The following is a 20,513-nucleotide window of genomic DNA, read 5'->3' as shown; positions in this document are numbered from 1 at the left end:
GTTCAATGGACGATTGTGATGAACAACATGTCTGTTGTTTTTAGAGAATCACACGAGGAAAAAAATAACGAAAAAACTGCCGCTGTGATCACAGGGATGGTTTCAAGGCGGGTGTCTTCATTAGGCGGAACAGCAGAAAATATAAATATGCGTCAATGCTGTTATGATAAGTCGGGGGAATAGATGGTTGAAGTATATTGAGGATCTCTTGGTTTATGAACCGAAAACCATCATACATTGGATTAGAAATGCATAATAAATTGGGCATTATTATTATAGCAAACATCGCGATCCCCATCGGTGAAGTAAAGCGAATGACCCGGAGCGATGGGATCCGTGTGTGTCTGCTATGTTTCCTCCCCTCAGGAGCCAGAGAACGTCTGGATCTGGCCAAGGTCTACTGATGTTATAGATCTGAAATGCAAGTAACCCTTTTGAAAGAAATCTTTCCTATCGGTTTCTAATGGATTCCAAGTCTGCTCTCTAATTGTCTCGGTTGGCTTAATATAGGACAATCACAGCCGCGATTAGATTTGGAGAAAGTGTAAATGGTATTGCATCATAAACACATCAGACAGGGTAATACACGCGGTTGATTCGGATGTCAGCATAAAGGGAGAATTTGAGTGATTCCCACATTAGTTGTGCTTATGAGTTCCTTAAGTTTGGAAGTTCCGGATTCTTCTCCAACACTCATCACTCATTTCCTTCATCCAAAAAACACGAGAGGCACGAAATCAAATCTGCGCTCCGGAAAGACTGATCACTTCCATCCCGCCGCACGCGGATGTGCGTGCACATTATAAGTGTGTCATTTACATCGGGTTAGGGTCCGCCCGTAGCGCTCATTGCGGGGTCTCTGTCTGACGGGGACACATGTGCACGTGTAGCGCTAATAGACTGAGGGTGTATGTCGCCTGGTTCCCTGTGCGTTATCTTTTTGTAGGCGATTCTGCGACACGACAACGAGCCTCCTCTGACTCTTCACGCACCCGGCGAAGCGCGGCTAACGAGTTTGAAATTACAGTAGATACAGTAAGTGGTGGTGGCTAAATGATTGAATCATTACTGGTGATCAGGGCTCTCTCGCCTTGGGCATATTGCTGCAATAGATCAGCCTGTCGAGCTCATCTGCATCAGTCACACATAACCCAGTTTGCCGAGTGAGAGAGACGGAGCGCACTTTCATAGGAAATTCTGTCTGCAAATATTACTGAGGGTGCATAAGAAGGGCCCTGTGTGGGTTGTCAAGAAGTGGAGCTTCTGAAATAGGCAATTTCTACAAGGGGTGGGGGGAAAATAAGTCTTGGGAGAAGAGAATTATTGATTGGAGGCCTCTTGGGAAGCTTATTGTAACTTTGGATGTGAGGCCTACGACGCGAGTGTCTTACTTGATGCCATTTGTGCGTTCGCGTTTCAAAAAAAGAGCACTATTTTTAATATGGTCAAGTAGGTACACACAAAAAACACTCTTACGTTGGGGTGAGCCAGGGTGTCGCTCTCATTGTATGTGATGGAGGTGGGCAGGACGGTGACTTCCTCTTTCGGGGTCTCTGCCTCTTTCTTGATCTCGGAAGCTTCAATCACCTATGGATGAACAGTTATATCTTTTACAACATCAATCCAAACGTTCAAATAAAACCCCACTTTGCAAGTTGCTTAATTAAAGGTAGAGTAGGCAATTCTGTTTTTATAAACACTTTTTGTTATTCTGGTTGAAGCTCTCTTCACATCCTGATAGCAATCAATAATAGAAGTGCTCTAAGCATAAAAAAAAAGTACATATATCTTCTGTGGAAGTCTCAGGACCAAAATCATTGCATTCGGTCCGATACGATGTCCTAGCTGCCTGTCGACCGGTATTTCCATACTTGTAGACCGTCAGCCGCCTTTTACAGTTCCTCCTGAACCACAACAACGAGCTGCGTTCACGCCATGACGAGATGGCAACCCGTGACGTTCTCAGACTCTGATTTATGCACGTCTATGCCAACACTATCAACACAGAAATGAATCTGCAGCAGTCAGTGGTACAACTAGAGCTCTGTAACTTTGCGTTCATTATTATTGTAATGTTATGTGCTTTGAGACATGAGGTAATTTAACTGCGTCTCTCATCTCATGACGCTTTGCAGACTCTGCTGTGACCGTTCATGTGTTTTGAAGGAGGCGTGGCTTTGGAGACGCTCTGAAGGAAGGCTGGGATCTCATGCTTTCAAAGCTAGCTTGCTATTGCTTGCTAAAAATAGCCATAATTTAGACCTCTTAAAGCAGGGCTCTTCAACCGCAGTCCTGGAGGGCCGGTGGCCTGCAGACTTTAGTTCCACCCCTAATTAAACACACCTGTCTGTAATTCTGAACACCACGATTAGCTTGTTTGGGGTGTTTGGATAGGGTTAGGCCACGTGTCCACCAAAGCGTTTCTATCCAGCTGAAAACTCCTTCCAGTGGGCGCTTGAGAGCGCTTTGGCAGCGCAGAGGTTTTTTCAGTTGAGACTCTTTGCTTGCTATGATACAGAGTATCCGCGGAAGTGTTACTAGTATCACATTTCACAGTTAGTTTGTTTCTGTATTGATTCTATATAAAAATGTCGATACAATGTTTGCTCTGGCTCTTGTTTAAAATAATTTTCTTCCGTTATTATGGTTCATGTCATTTGTTGACGTTGTGCATGCAGAATCTGGTGGTTGGTCAGTGTTGTATTTGTCCCGCCCCTCCTCCACTGTGATTGGTCGGCTGGATAAAAAGTGACAGTGATGAGTGCTGCGTTTTACTCAAAGTTGAACATTCTTCAACTCTCAGTGACCGGTAAAAAACGGCGAGTGCTCAGCGCTTGAGCGTGAAATAGACACTCAATGCCTCGTTATGCTGATGGCGTTTTTAAAATGCAGCACTCCCACTGAAAACAATGGGATACGCCAGCCAGCCGCATGAAAAAAGGCTTTGGTGGACACGCACTCTCAAAAAATAAAAAGAATACCAAATTGTACCTTGTAAGGTACAAGTGTCCGTCACTGGGGTGGTACCCTTAAAGGTACATTTTTGTACCTCTAAGTCAGGGGTAGGCAAGTTCGGTCCTAGAGAGCTGATGTCCTGCAGAGTTTAGCTCCAACCCTACTAAACCACCACAGTATAAAACTCATGGCTCCCAGCATGCATTGCAGCATTAAGTATGTCACCATTGTTGAGATTCATATGCTGATTCTTGATATCTGTGTGCGTCTAAACTTTCCCCCCCCAGAATGTATTTAAAAATCAAAACTCAAAATGCCTGATCTGTGGCAAGAAAGTATTGTTGGTGAATATTATTTATTAATATTTTTAATCAGTGATGAGTTTAGCCAAACATTTTTCTTCATGACAATTTTTGTTTGTCTTCTTTTGATTTGATCAGATTGTGTGTTTTGTTAACACTGTAACAAAAACCACAAACTCAAGTAAAAGCTGAGAGTCAAACTGCTCAACTAAAGGAACACTGATCACCATAATGGTGACACATTTTCAATAAAACATCAACATCTAAACTTCTTTTAATTCTCAATAAGAGCTTCTATAGACGTCTTTCAGGGTTGGAGCCAAACTCTGCAGGACAGCGACTCACTATGACCGAACTTCTGCTCTAAGTGAGGAAAACAATGGTTTAATTGTACCCTAAGGACCAATTGTGTACCTTGAAAGGTACAGTTATATGTTTTGTTCCCCAAGGAAAAAAATTGTACCTCCACTGTACCTTTTTTTTCTGAGAGTGCATGGCCTTAGAGCTAAAAATGAAAATTCGGATATTTTGAAGAATGTTGGTAACCAAACCTAATTTGTCAAAATATCTTCTTTTTTGTTCCACAGAAGAAAGTAAGCCATATAGGTTTGGAATGACATGAGGGCATAAATGATAGAATTTTCATCTTTGGGTGAACTATCAGTTTGATTTAAACAGGCTTTATGTTGCTGTTTTTTCGTTTTGGCAGCAACAAAGTTTTGCTCACCCATTAGCCATCGCTGATGTGTAAATGTGGGTGATCATGTTAAAGAATTCAAATACATTCATCTGTCTGACATCAGCAAGTTGCAGACGTTGTGTGGTTTCTGCACCTCTTTTTCAGATTTTAATGACGCTCATTTTGGACTGAGTTCAATGAGCTATTTTTATCTTAAGACATCAAGTTAAATCGGATTGACCCGTTTAAACTGGAATTAGTGGGTGCTTTTGAAAGGTTGTAGGTTTGCACCCCATAATGAGTCATTCTTGAACCAGAGTAAAGTTGAGCAAACGCTTATCTGCGGGTTAGTCCAAGGGGATTGTCCTTGTAAAGACAGCGAGTGCAATTGTATCCGTGAACAAATGATGGCAGTACAATCGTAACCCTTGCAGAAGGCATTTGCTGTGCCTTGTCCTTTACAACGTCTGTATCCAGCACGGGCCAGCCGGATTCCTGTCTCTAACGCCAAGGCCATGGTCTGTTAAGTCAGAGTTGGCTGCAAAGTACAGCTGCTTTATCTGAGCTCAGAGCATCCAATTACATCTAATGGAAATTACTGAACGAATCAAATGTGTGTTATTGTGTGGCTGTGTGGATTTGTGTTTGTCCAAAGAATGTCCTCCGTTTTATTTAGATGGAGCTTTTATTGCTCCATCTCCAGAGCCGTTTTTACATCATTCAGAAAAAGGAAAAAAAAACCCATAGATAAAGTGATGTTAAGTGCTGGTCTAGCATCAGTTCAGCCATTCTCAGCAGAGCAATGAAAGACTGCACAGACAGACCTGAGATCAGCACGGGAGAGACGCTCAGCCCTTCTGGGCTGTAATCTATCATACGGGCTCATTTCAACTGTCACCTTTTGTCTCAGACCACAGAGATCTGTGAGCATTTGTTAGTAATCTAATTTGAGCGGTGAATGCGAATGCTGGCGGGACCAGATTCAGTAAAGCTCTCTGAGGAGAGAGCGAACAAGGCCCGGTGCGGCCCACCAACGGGCGGATGCTTTTCAAGAGCCCGAGCTCAAGTGGACAGGTGCCACAGAGCAAACGGAATTTAATGGGAATCATTTCATCTGCAGACAAACAGAACATAATTCGGCGAAAGGAAATCAAATAAAGGAATATATAGATATGAGAAGGGAGGCAGAGAGAATAGAGAGGGAGAGAGCGAGAGATGTACCTTGGTGGCATCCCGAGATGATTTGAAAGCCTGAGGAACAAAGGAGTCACTCTCAATGGCCTCGATGTCCTTTATCCTCCTCACCTGCTCCGCGAGAGATAATTCCTCTAGAAGAACAAAAAACAGAGGGGTGAGTGGACGGACGAGAGGTCAGATGGGCAGGTCAGCTGGTCACAAACCACAGAGACGGATAAAACATCATGCTGATGGATTCATCTCAATCTGCTGGACACTGGAAGAGCACATGCTTATGTTCATGACGCATAAAAACAATGGTGCTCATGGGAATGCAGGTTGTGTCCCGATCCCATTACTCCATAGTGTCTAAACAAGCAATGGGGGAAAAAGAAAATATTGAAGAGAAGCAGATAGTGAGAGAAAGAAGCAGAGAGGAAAGATTGTCAAAAAATAAATAAACAATGTTGGTTTGACAAAGCCTATTTTGTGTTAAGTTGTCTCAACTCAAATCTCAAACACCCAACACAACATTGAACATGAACACATCTTTGCCTATTTTGCAAAAACAATTTAATTTCAGCATTGACTCTCCTTATTCTGTCATCTGCTGCAACTCATTCAGTTAATACAATCAGATTTTGTTCAAACTTTTTCCTATAAAGTACGATGAACTGTTAATATTTGATTGAAATGAATTCATCTAATTGAATTAATTTCAGTGTAAAACCAAGATGGACGGATAAACGGAAATGATCACAGATTACAGTTAGAAAACATGTGGATGTAGCTTGAAAGCTCTGGCGGTGATAGTCAGAAATGTTGGTCTCAGATGATGTAGATGTGTTGATCTATAATAAAGAGCTTGGCTGCCACAGAGTAAAGATTACCCAAACAAACACAGCTTTTAGGTCCGAAGACTCCCTGAACAGTCAGTCAGGTTATTTATTTCGAGTTGAGAATACCTCCTGCTTATTGAAAGTGAAAGCGGGTGATGTTCATATTCATTACAGTATTGACGCCAACATCAGACCGGACGATTGCAACGCATGTAGGATACTGCAAATGTCAAAGTGTTCATTCTGAATACAGATTTATGCTTTGTAAGCGGTGCACAAAGAACCTTATCCACCTTGTGCAATGATTCATCGTCTTTATAAAAATCAATAACATCACTACGTAATTAAATAACGGCAGTCTCTTAATGCACAAGGATCAACGGTTTTTCCCATTAAATGACCTAAAATGGCCTAATCCGACAATATGTAGAACATAAACATATTATTTCTAAGTGAACTGACTAGTAAAAAGCCAACAAGCTGCACTGTCCAGTCTGTGGCTCTTTAATCAGACAGAAGTAACTGGCTATAATGTGTCTAAAACTCAAGCTACTCTATATCAACTTCTTGTTTATTGACCTGTTGTATTAAAAGCAATATCGAACTCGAATTCATGCTGTCAGTCTGGATATAAAGTGTGATTTCTGATAGAACATCAGTGCTCTTGTGTGTGTGTGTGTGATATTGCTAAATGAAGACATTCTAAAACATAAAACACAATGTATTACTGACACTCAAATTCACCAACAATTTAATCTCTCTCCACACATATGCGTGAAAATGCTCATAAACAAACACTATTAGGCAGAAAGAATGCTCTGGCGCGCGCACACACACACACACACACACACACACACACACACACACACACACACACACACACACACACACACACACACACACACACACACACACACACACACACACACACACACACACACACACACACACACACACACACACACACACACACACACACACACACACACACACACACACACACACACACACACACACACACACACACACACACACACACACACACACAGAGAGAGAGAGAGAGAGAGAGAGATCCCTGTGCTAATGAGAGGAATTAATTTAATCCATTAACTGCCAGGGAGCAACTGTCACAACACATCTTCCTGCTCTGCTCGTTTAATGAATAAATGAATATTTGCTCTGGTTTTCTCTCTGTTAGCAGAATCACTCGTTCGCTCACACACGCACACACACGCGTGCGCACACTCAGCTTTTAGTGTTTGTCTTATCATACGGCTTATGAACATAACTTAAACACTGTAGCACTGTCATTCTTTCTTGGCAAACAGTTGGAAAATGTCTACAGAGAATGAATATCCAGCTTCATTCAAGTAACATACTTATAGACATGATTTGTCACTGAAAGAGCGTGCGCACACACACACACACACACACAAACTTGCACTAAAATGAGCCCAAAATATTTACTGGTGGGTTTTTCAGGCACTCTTTGCAGCAGTCTCAAAAAAACAACAACAACAACAACAACAACAACAACAACAACAACAACATAAACCCATACTTGAGCATGAGGCAAAACAGAGGCACAATATCCTCGAGAAGTCCACAGCCTGTCCTGAAGATGACAGCAGTCCACTGGCTCTCAATCACACACTTATTACTCCTGTGTGTGTCCTGAACAGCTTAATGACTGATACATAGACACAAACACACACGAGCCCACCCAGATATATCAGTGACAACCTATCCTTGGCCCGGAATTCCATTAATGCCTCATACTTTTTGACAAACACATTATTGGTAGATAAAATGACTTCCATATGCTGTTTGTCAGATGTCGGTGAGGAAAGATATGTATTTCATAGGAAAATCAAAAATAATGGACTTTGAGAGAGGGGCCCGTAGCGAGCAGATAGCAGAAAATCGATAGCACAGCCGGAGAGACATCTCTGCCAGACACGATCAGCACAAGGCCAGGTCAAAGTTGACATTTAATATTGACACATTATCCACAAAATTAATTTAGAGTCCATTGTCGCTGCATTACACGAGCCTTGTAGCCGTCCTAACCACAGAAAGAGAGAGATGACATGGGATTCTGTTATTTTCAAGTATGCTTTTTCTTCCATCCTTGTTGCCCTCAAGGCCTAAACGGATTCGGTTGATGATTGGTTGGTGTTTTTTTTACATGAATGAATGTAGATTTGGATGTTAAAATGCAAATAAATTGCAAACAAACCCGAGATTTGTGAAACAACAGACACCGGCAAGATATCCGGCATGATTAAATGCCCTTAATACTGTCTCTTAATAGCGGTTTCTCCACTTCCGTGTGTGTTAAAATCAATCAAATGATCCTCTTCAGAAGGCAGGACCGCTCGTTGTGCAGCAGAAAACCACAAGAGGGCGATGTTCAACAACTCAAGGTCCTGTAGGAAAGCCTTCATCGAGGATACCAGAGGAAAGTCAACGCAAAACTCACTGTGCCTGATTAATTCCCATAATTGAATGCCTTACTTCCATGAGCAAAATTACAACAGCTCTCATCGCTGATGGAATAATTAAAGCGGGAACTGCCCATCATCAGGTGGTTGGTCTCAAATGGGCGCAAATTCAAAGGTGCTTTTGAATGTCATGAGCAGGCAAAACAAGGCCTAATGATGGCACTGCACTGATTGAGAATGAAAAGTCCACTGAGACGAGTGTGAGAGCGCTCGCGATAAATAAAATGAAATACACACACACAATATATACGTGGAAAAACCTGAGGACTCTCACATGCACCAGTGTTTATGCGCTTGCTAGAAATAATCCAGCTCAGCGGTTCTCAACCTTTTTGCCTCCAAAACGATCCATGGTTTTTCCAAAATAAATTTTTTTTTTACTCACAATTTCTAATAAAAAATGTTAGAGCTTGGTGTCATTATAAAATGCCCCTGGAGTTTTACTAATTTACATGACTTTTTGCTTTTCTTACGTCTTGTTTTCAGTCCAAATATCTAAAAAATCTTACATTAAGAAGCATTTACTAGACAAGCAAAAGTTTTTTTCTTGTTTTAGGGGAAAATAACTCAAAATTAAGGGCGTTTTTGCTTAAAATAAGCAAAATAATCGGTAACACTTTACAATAAGGTTCATTAGTTAACATGAACTAATAATGAACTGCACTTATAAAGCGTTTATTTATCTTTGTTAATGTTAATTTCAACATTTACTAAAGCATTATTAAAATCTTGTTAACGTTAGTTAATGCAGTGTGAACTAACATGAACAAACCATGAACAGCTGGATTTATATTAACTAACGTTAACAAAGATGAACAAATACAGTAACAAATGTACCGCTCATGGTTAGTTCATGATAGTTAATACATGAACTAATGTTAACTAATGACCATTATTCTAAAGTGTTACCAAATAATCTGCCAATGGGTAAAGCAAAATAATCTTGTTTTCTGTTTGAATTAAGATTATTTTGCTTACCCCATTGGCAGATTATTTTGCTTATTTTAAGCAAAAACTCCCTTAATTTTGAGTTATTTTCCCCCAAAATAAGACGGAAACTTTTGCTTGTCTAGTAAATGCTTCTTAATGTAAGATTTTTTAGATAAGTAAAAGTAAGAAAAGCATTTTTTGCAAAAATAATAAATATTGACACCCCTTACAGGGCCCAGTTGAGAACCACTGATATAAATCTACATGCATCACATCAAATAAATGTAATCACATTTTGATCTATGTGCACTTACGAACAGGCAAAAAGTTGAACTAACTGTTAAACACACATGGACACATTCCCTCTATGGTAAAGTGGAATCTGCCCCCCCCCCCCCCCCCCCTCAGCATCAGGCTAAGATATGTAATTCAATACTCAATTTAGCCCCGTCTCTGTGGATAGATGTATTTATTTATTTTTGGCACGGCTAATTGATAGAAATTAAGCCATTAATCAAGCCACTAGCCATCATTCAGGCCAAAGAAGATGAATACAAACTTTCATAATAACCACCTTCCCCATTTTAGACCTCATTAGCATTAATTTTTAATGCAATTATGCTATTCTTTTACGCTGAGCTCATAAATTACGACTCTTTTGTTGCCGACTGGCCTTGTAAAAGCCAGGCTAATGCTTTGTAGTCTGATCTTTAAGGCAATTACTGGCTTCTTCAGTCTTTTATCTCCCTGCATTTCCAATAACCTTCCATCTAATGATTTATCTGGGCAAACCCCTGACACGCATCCGACTCGCCCCTCTTCCATTAACACTGTCTTTATTTATCTGGGAAGATCTGGTGTCTAAATAAAGATCCTCTCCCGACGAACGCTGCTTGACTTTGTGTGAGTGCTGCCGACGATAGGAAGAGAAAATGCGGTTTCGTTCAAGCCTTTGTGCTCGCTTGTCACAAAAGAAACTTAATTACACCGTGTGACACCAACATCTTCCATTAATTCTTTTTTAAATACAGCACGTCAGTGAGAAACACTCATTTAAGAGTCAACGTTACACCTCGCTATACAAGCTACAAGAGAAGGCTTTGGGGGAAAAAGGTGTCTGGCCGCTGGTCAAGTAATAGTTTTTGACGGCATTGACTGGCAAAGCTGAAGCGAACACTGAAAATGCATCAAGTGCGTAATGAGCAGCTATTAGGAGCATTGATTTGCTGATTTCCATTGATAGTTACCCGAACAAAGTGGCATGTCAATATTTGCTAACTAACTAATACCCTCTCGGCTCTCTGCCTTGACAAATGAGATCTCGATGAACAAAGAGAGTTTGTACCAATGTCTCCTTCTACTGCTAACATGCACTCAATCCACGTTTGGAGAAGATCGCACTCCACAAGCGGGCCAAATAAAAAGGTTCTTCGGCGATAGGATAGATGGGTCATCTACAAGTTGATTATCTCTCGCTCTCTCCATCCAGAGCTGATGTTAGCTCATGCCAGATGCCGCTAATGTCCCTAAGGGTCGAAAGCGGTGTGAGAGACAGAAGTATGCTCCGGAATCCAATTGGATTTAGCTGTAGGACAGAGGATTTCCTCAGGAATAGTCACTCTAATAGATGTATGATCAGCTCACAAAAGAAGCCGACCCCAAAACCTTCAAACTTATCACATCCGATTGCAATAATACCTGCAAACACGGAAAAGCTAGCAATTCGTCAGAAACCTTTTTTTTTATTTTATATTTTGCTGTAACACAACACAACATTTCTTTCTTTTCTTAGTTTTCCTGCTGAAACGGCAGCCGTTGGACAGCCTATGGATTGTGTTAAATACATGGGAGAGGTCATTACAGCATATAAAGCATTATCGGTTTGTGGAGGTTTTATCAATATCACTGATGGCTGATGCTTCCAGCTAGAATTACAACTTTCATTCGAGATACATTTGATGTTTAAAGCCTAATTTAAAGTTAAATCATCATCAAATAATTGAGCAATTCCTTGTCAAACTGCATTACTGTACTGTATCTGTGGTTGCATGGATGCATGAGGAAGCAGGGAAATATCGACAGTACAACAATATATTATATATATACACACACACACACACACACACACACACACACACACACACACACACACACATACATACATACATACATACATACATACATATATATATATATATATATATATATATATATATATATATGAAGACTTCAGATGCAAAAGCCTCTAAGTCCGTCTGAAGTTTTTCTTTAAAATAAGCATTTTTGTAAGGCATTTATGTATAGGTTTCTACCTAAGTACTGGTACTTCTGAATGGGCTGAGGCTGGGATTTAGTGGGTTTGAATTGAAAGTATTTTATGAACGTATACTATATGCGGAGAGCATTCACTTAGTATTGTCATCTCATTTTTCACCGAAGTGGCTTTTAGAGGCTTTTGCATCTGAACTCTTCATATATATAAATAATCAAAATGTGATCAAATAGTGATTAAAGGATTTTCACAATCTCTAAATGTGGCATGAATGGCACAATACAGTTGAAAGTTCCCATGATTGGCTCATTATTCTGTTGATTTGATAATGCCAGCCTATCATGTCTCCTTCACTGCAAGACCTCTCATTAAATGATCCACAAATCTGCTTGAATGGGTGAAACTGGTGAAACAACTCTCCCACTGAGATATCATCACATTCAGTCACATACAGAGCAAACCCTCATTTAACCCTATAACTTGATGAAGTGATGATCTGTGAGTGAGCTGGGCTTTTAGCTTCATTCAACAGTGCTTAAGGTTAGAAAGAGTGAAGGTGACACTGATACTAAGAGCAGAAAAAACTAATATATAATAACAGCCGAACAACAATTAACAACACATAAATGCTAATAAAATGCAATTTATTGTATTGTTGGCATTTTTGATATGTAAAAACAAATAAACCTGGTGAGATTGGCTTGATTTTGTGTTAACCCCCAGGAGTCTGAGCTGTTTTGGGCCCTTTAGAAGTTTTGACATGTTCAGACATTTGTGCATTTTTCAGTTGCTTATAAACGTATTAATGGCAAAAGTGTAATTACACTGTATTCAGCACAAACTTAAACTGGGCTACCATAATATGTGAGCAACATGTAAGTACATGCTTGTATTTTTGAGAGAATAATGTTTATGCATAATTTTTGGGAAAAAAAAACCCTAAGCTACAGGTCATTTTCAGAAGAGAATCAGACATCATTGAGAGAGAGGCTGAAGATCACAAATCAAGATTACAAGATTACAAATTACAAATTACAAACACACACACACACACACACACACACACACACACACACACACACACACACACACACACACACACACACACACACACACACACACACACACACACACACACACACACACACACACACACACACACACACACACACACACACACACACACACACACACACACACACACACACACACACACACACACACACACACACACACACACACACACACACACACACAAAGAAACTTAACAGGATATAATGATGTATAACACTTGCATGACTGATAAAAAACGACTTATTTGAGTCTCTTTGGCACTGATAAGAAAAAAAGAGAGCCGATCATTAATACAAACACACAAAAACATTTGTTCACTGCAAAAAATGCTTTTCTTACTTAGTATTTTTGTCTTGTTTTCAGTCCAAATATATATATATAAAAAAAACTCTTATTTTGGGGGGAAATAACTTAAAATTAAGGGAGTTTTTGCTTAAAATAAGCAAAATAATCTGCCAATGGGGTAAGCAAAATAATCTTAATTCAAACAGAAAACAAGATTATTTTGCTTTACCCCACTGGCAGATTATTTTGCTTATTTTAAGCAAAAACTCCCTTAATTTTGAGTTATTTTCCCCCAAAATTCCACTTTTGCTTGTCTAGTAAATTCTTCTTAATGTAAGATTTTTTTTGATATTTGGACTGAAAACAAGACAAAAATACTCAGTAAGAAAAGCATTTGTTCTTAACATGTTAATGTTGTTTTTTTCACACTGAGCTTCAATACAAAACTTTTTCAACGATGTTAGTCTTTAACTCTAACGGCTTTATGGTATGGGATAATTCCCCCCAAAAATGAAATAGAAATGATCTCATTATTTACTCATGCAGTTCCAATCCTGTAACAAAAACCACCATTAACTTTCATTGCACGGACAGAAAAGAAAAAAAGGACACATTTCTCAAAATATCTTAAATGTTCTCCGGAAGAAAGGAAGTCATGCAGGTTTGCATGAGGGTGAGTCTAACGCAGTAATAGCTTTTTGGAAATGTCATGTAAACACTCCAGCCTGACTGAAATCGCCTGCTTTTTTGCAAATGAATGGACTACAATAGGCCTCAGCGCATGCGCATTCTCCAAAAGACAGCGGTGATGTGCGATGGATGCAACACGAGCAAGGTCTCCATATTAAATATTGGAATATGCACTGTCATGTACTGTATACTTGGACAGAGAGATGGAGACTCGAGCTGGATTACGCAGAAACCTGCTGCAGCTCGGTCATAACGGCGCATGAAAACATACACAGATGGATGTGCTTGTCTAATGGCAATTAAATGGCATACATTACCATTAGTTACCGCTAAAACAGATGTAGCCATGATTTATAACAAAATCATACTTTGGTATAAATAATTTACAGTTCATGTCAATGCAAATACAAATGCACAGTGGAAAACATCGTCTATGTGCTTCCCGTTATCATCTCATAATGTCAAAACTGACCCATGACACATAAGATCCATAATGAGAACGCAAAGTGTGTTTACTTTGTGTGTGTGTGTGTGTGTGAGAGAGAGACACAGCCAAACAAATGTCACTTTAACATGAACAACAAGACGAAAGAGAATGAAGGGGGAAAAAAGAGCAGGATTCTGAGGTTTTGCTGGTCAGCAGCTCTGTCACAAACATCTCTATAATTAAGGAAACACCCAACGGGCTAATTACGTAATTGGAGTTAGCCTTTAAAACACAAATGATGTAATCAGACATAAAACAGCAAGATTTGCAGACTAAGAGCCTCTCCATTCATGAGACCCAAGCTTTACGCTAAGGCTGTAGCTCTCATTTATTCTTATCTGCAAGACAAACAAATCAGATTCACAGATATTTATGATCAGCATTATTTCACAGAGCTGTAGTGTAACTGGTTTCCGCGTAATTGACTGCAGAGAAGGTCACCGCCACAATGCGGGCGGACTCATTTGGCTAATTAAGAACAGTGCCCCAGTGACCTCTGTCTTGGGCAAATAACCCACCAGTATTTTAAAATCCTTGCATTCTGCTTCACTGAGAGAAAATAAGAAAGTCTGATTTCATTCTTTCTGATGGTTGAAATTAACAACTGTCGATGCTTCTGTTAATACTAAGGCATTAAAAATGACTAATCAATCACACAGGCTACTGTGATTTATCACATCGATCATTCCTTGTAATCACATTGAATCTCCAAATTGATGTGAAAACCTCATACAGAAATTATATTAAATACGTGATATTTTAAAGATATGTTTAATGCCATCTTTTTACAAATTATTATGACTGAAGGCAAGTGTCACTGACAGCAATACTGATACTAATGCCTCTAATAAACTGATTTTACAGTAAAAGCGAAAGGCAGGCCTACACTCTACTACTTTTACACAATTTTTTTTGTTAAACATTTTTACACAAAAAAATTAGTAAATTTTAAAGCAGTGAAATCAATTAAATGTAAGTAAAAAAAAAAATTAAGTAGATCCGAGTAACTGCATTTGGTACATTAACAAATAAAATTGAGTAGAAAAACAATATTCATGAGTTTATAGTTTTTATTTATGAGTAATATTAACTTTTATACACTGTAAAAAATATTGTTGGTTTAACTTAAAAAAGTAAGTAGCCTGGTTGCCTTAAAAATTTGAGTTCAATGAAATTACAACACTGTAAAAAAAAATTGGGGGGAAAAATTGTGCAAATTGATCATTGATCAATCGATGACTTCCAAATAATTATTGCCATGCAAAAAGATGCATTGTACTAATCATAGCTTAAGGTCTTCACTCAAAATTAAATTTGTATATTCACCGAACATATTTAATTGTGCTCAGTCAATCTATGAAGTCGAAGTGAAAAATCCATGTTGGCTGAACAAGTCCTACGTCCGAAAAACTGTATACGCATGCGCAAAATGCACTTGAAGAAAACTGTTCGTGTGGAGATTTCAAATGCGGAGACGCGGGAGCGGCAGCGCGAGCGGAGCCGAACCAGCAGGTGCTGAAGACCGAAACAGACATTTCCAAGAGAATAGAGAGATATTCATCTCACAAAGACATTGGTGAGTATTTAGCACTGAAATTATTCTACAGAGTTTTGCTTTATGACCGGGTATGAAGTTTAAAAGACATTTTCAGGGCTTAAGTTACATTTTCTAGAATCACGAGTTCATGCATTCATTGGTTTCATGAGTGTGTTCTCGTTTACCACATAATTATCTAATGGTAGCCTGTAGCCAATATTTTTATTTTCCTCATGTCTTATGTCTAAAACAAAAGGTAATAAGGAAATGAAGTCATTTGTGTGATATGTGCGGCATGCGACTGTTGAACACGGTGCGTTTGGTGTCGGCCTCTTTCAGGGCTTAAGTTATTGCCTTTTAATATCAAACACGTCAAGCTCGTGATTTTCTGATGTCCATTCATTCGTCTCATCCTCATTATATAATGAAGAAACTTCTGTTCTGTCTCTTGCCAGATGTGATGCAGGGGAGCTTTCTCATTAATGTTTGTGTTTATTTTTATTTGCAGGTTTTTAGCTTGCAGTGCCGTGTTTTCTTCACCACTTTAAGACATCCTGAGACTTCTTGAATGTATTCAGAGTTTTTCCTTATTGAAAATAAGGTATTTTCACCCAAATATCCTGTGTTGGAATTTACTTGTTAATAAAGTAATGTGATAAAATGTCAACCCTGTTGTCTGTGTTCTGTATTTTGCTTAATATATTTATGTTTTTAGTCATTTTTGTCTTTTGGGACAGTGAGAAATAAACAATTGTTAATACAATTGAAAATATTTAATTGGACCAACCACACAGTTTCACTGTAAAACATTTCTACAATTCAAAATTTTCTAGTGACTGATCACATCTAAATGTTTTAGTTGGCCAAATTGAAAAATTTAGATGTGATCGGTCACTAGAAAATTTTAAATTGGAGAGGCCTGACATTTTTCCATTGGCTCAACATATTATTTCTAATTGAGCCCATGTTAACAGGCTGTTGCCACAATGGATACAATTCAATTCACAGAAATTCAATTTGGCCAATTGAAAATTTTAGATGTGACCAGTCACTAGAAAATGTTGAGTTGGGAAGATTATACATTTTTTACAGTGAATGTTTTGTTAATACAATGAAGGAAATTGGTTTAATAAATAGAAACTCAAAATATTATTGTATCTGAACCACATAAATAAAAAAAAATGTTGTGATAAATCATAAAAAATAGCACAATTTGGCATGTTTCACTGCATTATTTAAAATAAAGCATAATTGTGCAATATGCTTACAAAATCTTTTAATAATATTTGAATAAAGGGTGATGTCGATTCTCAAAAATGTTCATTGTATTAACTCATTTTTTATTTCAATGAACTCAAAATTTTAAGGCAACCAGGTAACTTACTTTTTAAAAAAAATTTTTACAGTGTAGTATACATTTTATATGAACTTTAATTTCCTCTAAATATGTGATATTTTAAAGATATGTTTAAATGCCATCTTTTTTAACTAATTATGATGACTGAAGGCAAGTGTCACTGACAGCAATACTGATACTAATGCCTCTAATAAACTGATTTTACAGTAAAATCGAAAGACAGGCCTAAACAGCAAGTTATATGTTTTTATTAATCATTTATAAACAAAAACATAAATATTATAATTGGATAATGTAGTTTACTTAACTCAATTTAAGCAAACTCAAAACAATACTCACATAAATGTATTATAATAAATGCTACATTTAGCTGTGCCTTTTATATAGTGTGTTTGGTGATGTTTCTTTTTCTGTTAATACCATAGAATGTAAAAAAAAAAAAGATGAACAATGTGTCTGCACTCTCCACTGTAGAGCCTGTAAAGACTCCCGCTCCCAGACTCATTCACAAGCACAGCTGTCCATCAAGACATTACACCCCTTTATAGAGCATCAAATAACTCACCAAAAAACAAACTTACTTGAATATACGTCAGCAAGAGGGCGGGTTTATGAGCTATACTGCAGCTAGCCAACAGGGGGCGATCGAAATGTTAGGCTTGACTTTTCAGGACGTGTGCGGGACACTTGGTCAATTATCTGTCAGCTCTCTGTTTTAAAGAAACCGCCAGTTCATTTTTTACCCACTTTAAAGTTTATTTTACGCATTTAAATCGCAAAAAATAAGTAATAAAGTTACTAGTCCAAAAATGTGTCTGCGCTTAAACACTGAGACGTTACTGACAGGACCAAAAACAGGTCACCAGACGGAGCTTGAAACACATCCTACATGTGGTTCTCGTATGTTGCACCTCGGCCCCACAAAAATAAGGGCATCGGGATGAACGTGGCTGGATACATGCGGACCTTCCCCAGTCGGCCAATCACTCTCACTTTGCAGAGCTGGTAAGGGGATCACGGATAGCATGATCAAATTATTTAATGCTAGCTAAAGGATGGCTACTCCATGAAGTGAAAAAACTGATGCTGCATTAATTGCGTTCAATTATTTTAACTTATCAAACAGCAAGTATTAAACAAGTATTAATCAAACAAATTAATATTTCCCCGCCCTACAATATAACACTCATCCTTATGACTCTAAACTGTCATTATGAAAGTGTAGATCAATAATGTGAACAGACAAGTCAAAGTACTTTTTTATGTGGCGTTCACATCGGACGCGATTCGCGCAAATCGCGCGAAGGTGGACGCGTGAACATTTTGAGTTTACTCGCTTCATTCGCGCGCAAATCGCGTGTGACATTCACTGCACAACAGACGCGAATTCGCCTCATGGGCGGGGCTTCTGCCAGCGGCTCGTCTCGTTGAGAAATGGCTGACATGGGCTGTGTTTACATGTCTTTATTTGTTAAAATCTACTCTTAATGTGTGACAAAACGTAGTTTTAAGACTTTTTCAGTCGATAATGTAGTTGTTTAAAGCTCAAATATGTGGTTTATTTATATAAAGAGTGCCTATTTGAACATTTTATCTGGCGTTTTTCGGAGTTGTATCCTTCTGCCGTCTGCCGCTGGCTCTGATGTCTCTGTGGTGTGTCTCCAGCTATAATTCGTCTTGTAACGGCCGATCTTTGGTCTCATGGATCTATAATTTGTTCCCTGGCAAATCGTTTAGGCTGAGGGCAAAGAGAAGGGCACACTCTCCTCATTGTTGTCACTACTAGAGCAAGCTCCTGATTGGTTAACGCGGCGCGAAATATCCGCCAAAGTTCAGATTTTTCAACTTGAGCGATTTGCGCGTTCAAAACGTTCAATTCGCGTCATTCGCGCCGCCTCATTCGCACGAATTGCGCCGCAGAATGCCATTTCGCGTCTCTGCGCTGACTTTACATGTAAATCACTCGCGCGAAACACGTCCGGAGTGAACGCACCATTAGTCCACTGCTACTACTCATCAGCTACTGCAACATCACACATGCTGTATAACAATAAGAACATATCAAAGATTTCCAAAAATGTGTAAAGAACTGGTCACATTGATTCAAGGACCTCTGAAGACTGGTGGCCACAGAATGACCCATTAGGCACCAGTGAGGCACTGTTCCTGGTGTGTGTCTGAGACCACCAGTCCTGACTTGATGAGGTGCAAATGACCCAACCACACACATGCAACTCTCAACACTCTACCCTGAGGATTTCCTCTCTTTCCCACAACATAAACACATACACACTTTCTCACATTACACACTCAAACGCACCTTCTCACATATCAGCATATGACAATCGAAGAGTTTCTCCATGAACACTGGTTAATAAAATCACTCGGAGAGGCAACACGGCTGCCACACTGTATGTGTGTGTGGGTTTGGTTGGGCCACCCTCATGCTGTATTGTGTGACAAGGACCCTGACCTGACATTCTAAAAACGCCAGCCTCCCAAGAGAGCATGTATAACACAAGCACACAAACAGCTGTTAATAGAGCTACGAAATCTCTATGAGCACAGAGGATTCCACATTTCAAACTGTGTAACCGTATGGTGTAATGCAACTCTAAAAATAAGCAGATTAATCTTTAGCTCAACTTCCATTGGTCACCACTCTTACTCAGTAGCTCAATATCTTCACACACAAAAAATATAAAAACTGGTTAGTTCCAGACTAAAATGCAAATAATTTTAATTATGAATGCAATTTTAGTTGTTTTAACAACTGAATACAGAAACGCGCTGCAAATACTCACAACACAACTGAATACAGAAATGTGCGGCAAATACTCACAACACAACTGAATACAGAAATGTGCGGCAAATACTCACAACACAACTGAATACAGAAATGTGCTGCAAATACTCACAACACAACTGAATACAGAAATGTGCGGCAAATACTCACAACACAACTGAATACAGAAACAAGCTGCAAATACTCACAACACAACTGAATACAGAAACAAGCTGCAAATACTCACAACACAACTGAATACAGAAATGTGCGGCAAATACTCACAACACAACTGAATACAGAAATGTGCTGCAAATACTCACAACACAACTGAATACAGAAATGTGCGGCAAATACTCACAACACAACTGAATACAGAAACAAGCTGCAAATACTCACAACACAACTGAATACAGAAATGTGCTGCAAATACTCACAAATAAAATACAGAAACGCGCTGCAAATACTCATAACGCAATTCAAATACAGAAGCGTGTTGCAAATACTCACAACACAACTAAATAAAGAAATGCGCTGCAAATACTCACAACGCAAATTAAATACAGAAACACGCTGCAAATACTCATAACGCAATTCAAATACAGAAACGTGTTGCAAATACTCACAACACAACTAAATAA

At 38.9% G+C, this 20,513-nt stretch overlaps 1 protein-coding gene across 1 annotated transcript in view; it reads right to left on the bottom strand.

The window, feature by feature from the left end:
- The window catches only part of rsrc1 (arginine/serine-rich coiled-coil 1), a 208,676-nt gene that overhangs the window by 812 nt on the left and 187,351 nt on the right, over window positions 1–20,513 (bottom strand). Inside the window, exons 8-9 of the mRNA XM_079823893.1 lie at window positions 5,158–5,264; window positions 1,477–1,587 (exon numbers count right to left, since the gene is read on the bottom strand). Coding sequence (XP_079680019.1) covers window positions 1,477–1,587; window positions 5,158–5,264 — 218 coding nt within the window. The remainder of the gene's footprint in view (window positions 1–1,476; window positions 1,588–5,157; window positions 5,265–20,513) is intronic.

Source organism: Gobio gobio, assembly GCF_949357685.1.
Source record: "Gobio gobio genome assembly, chromosome: 8".
NCBI classification, from domain to species: domain Eukaryota; kingdom Metazoa; phylum Chordata; class Actinopteri; order Cypriniformes; family Gobionidae; genus Gobio; species Gobio gobio.
The sequence above is the reverse complement of the archived record's forward strand: the minus strand, read 5'-3'. Positions and strand labels throughout refer to the sequence as shown.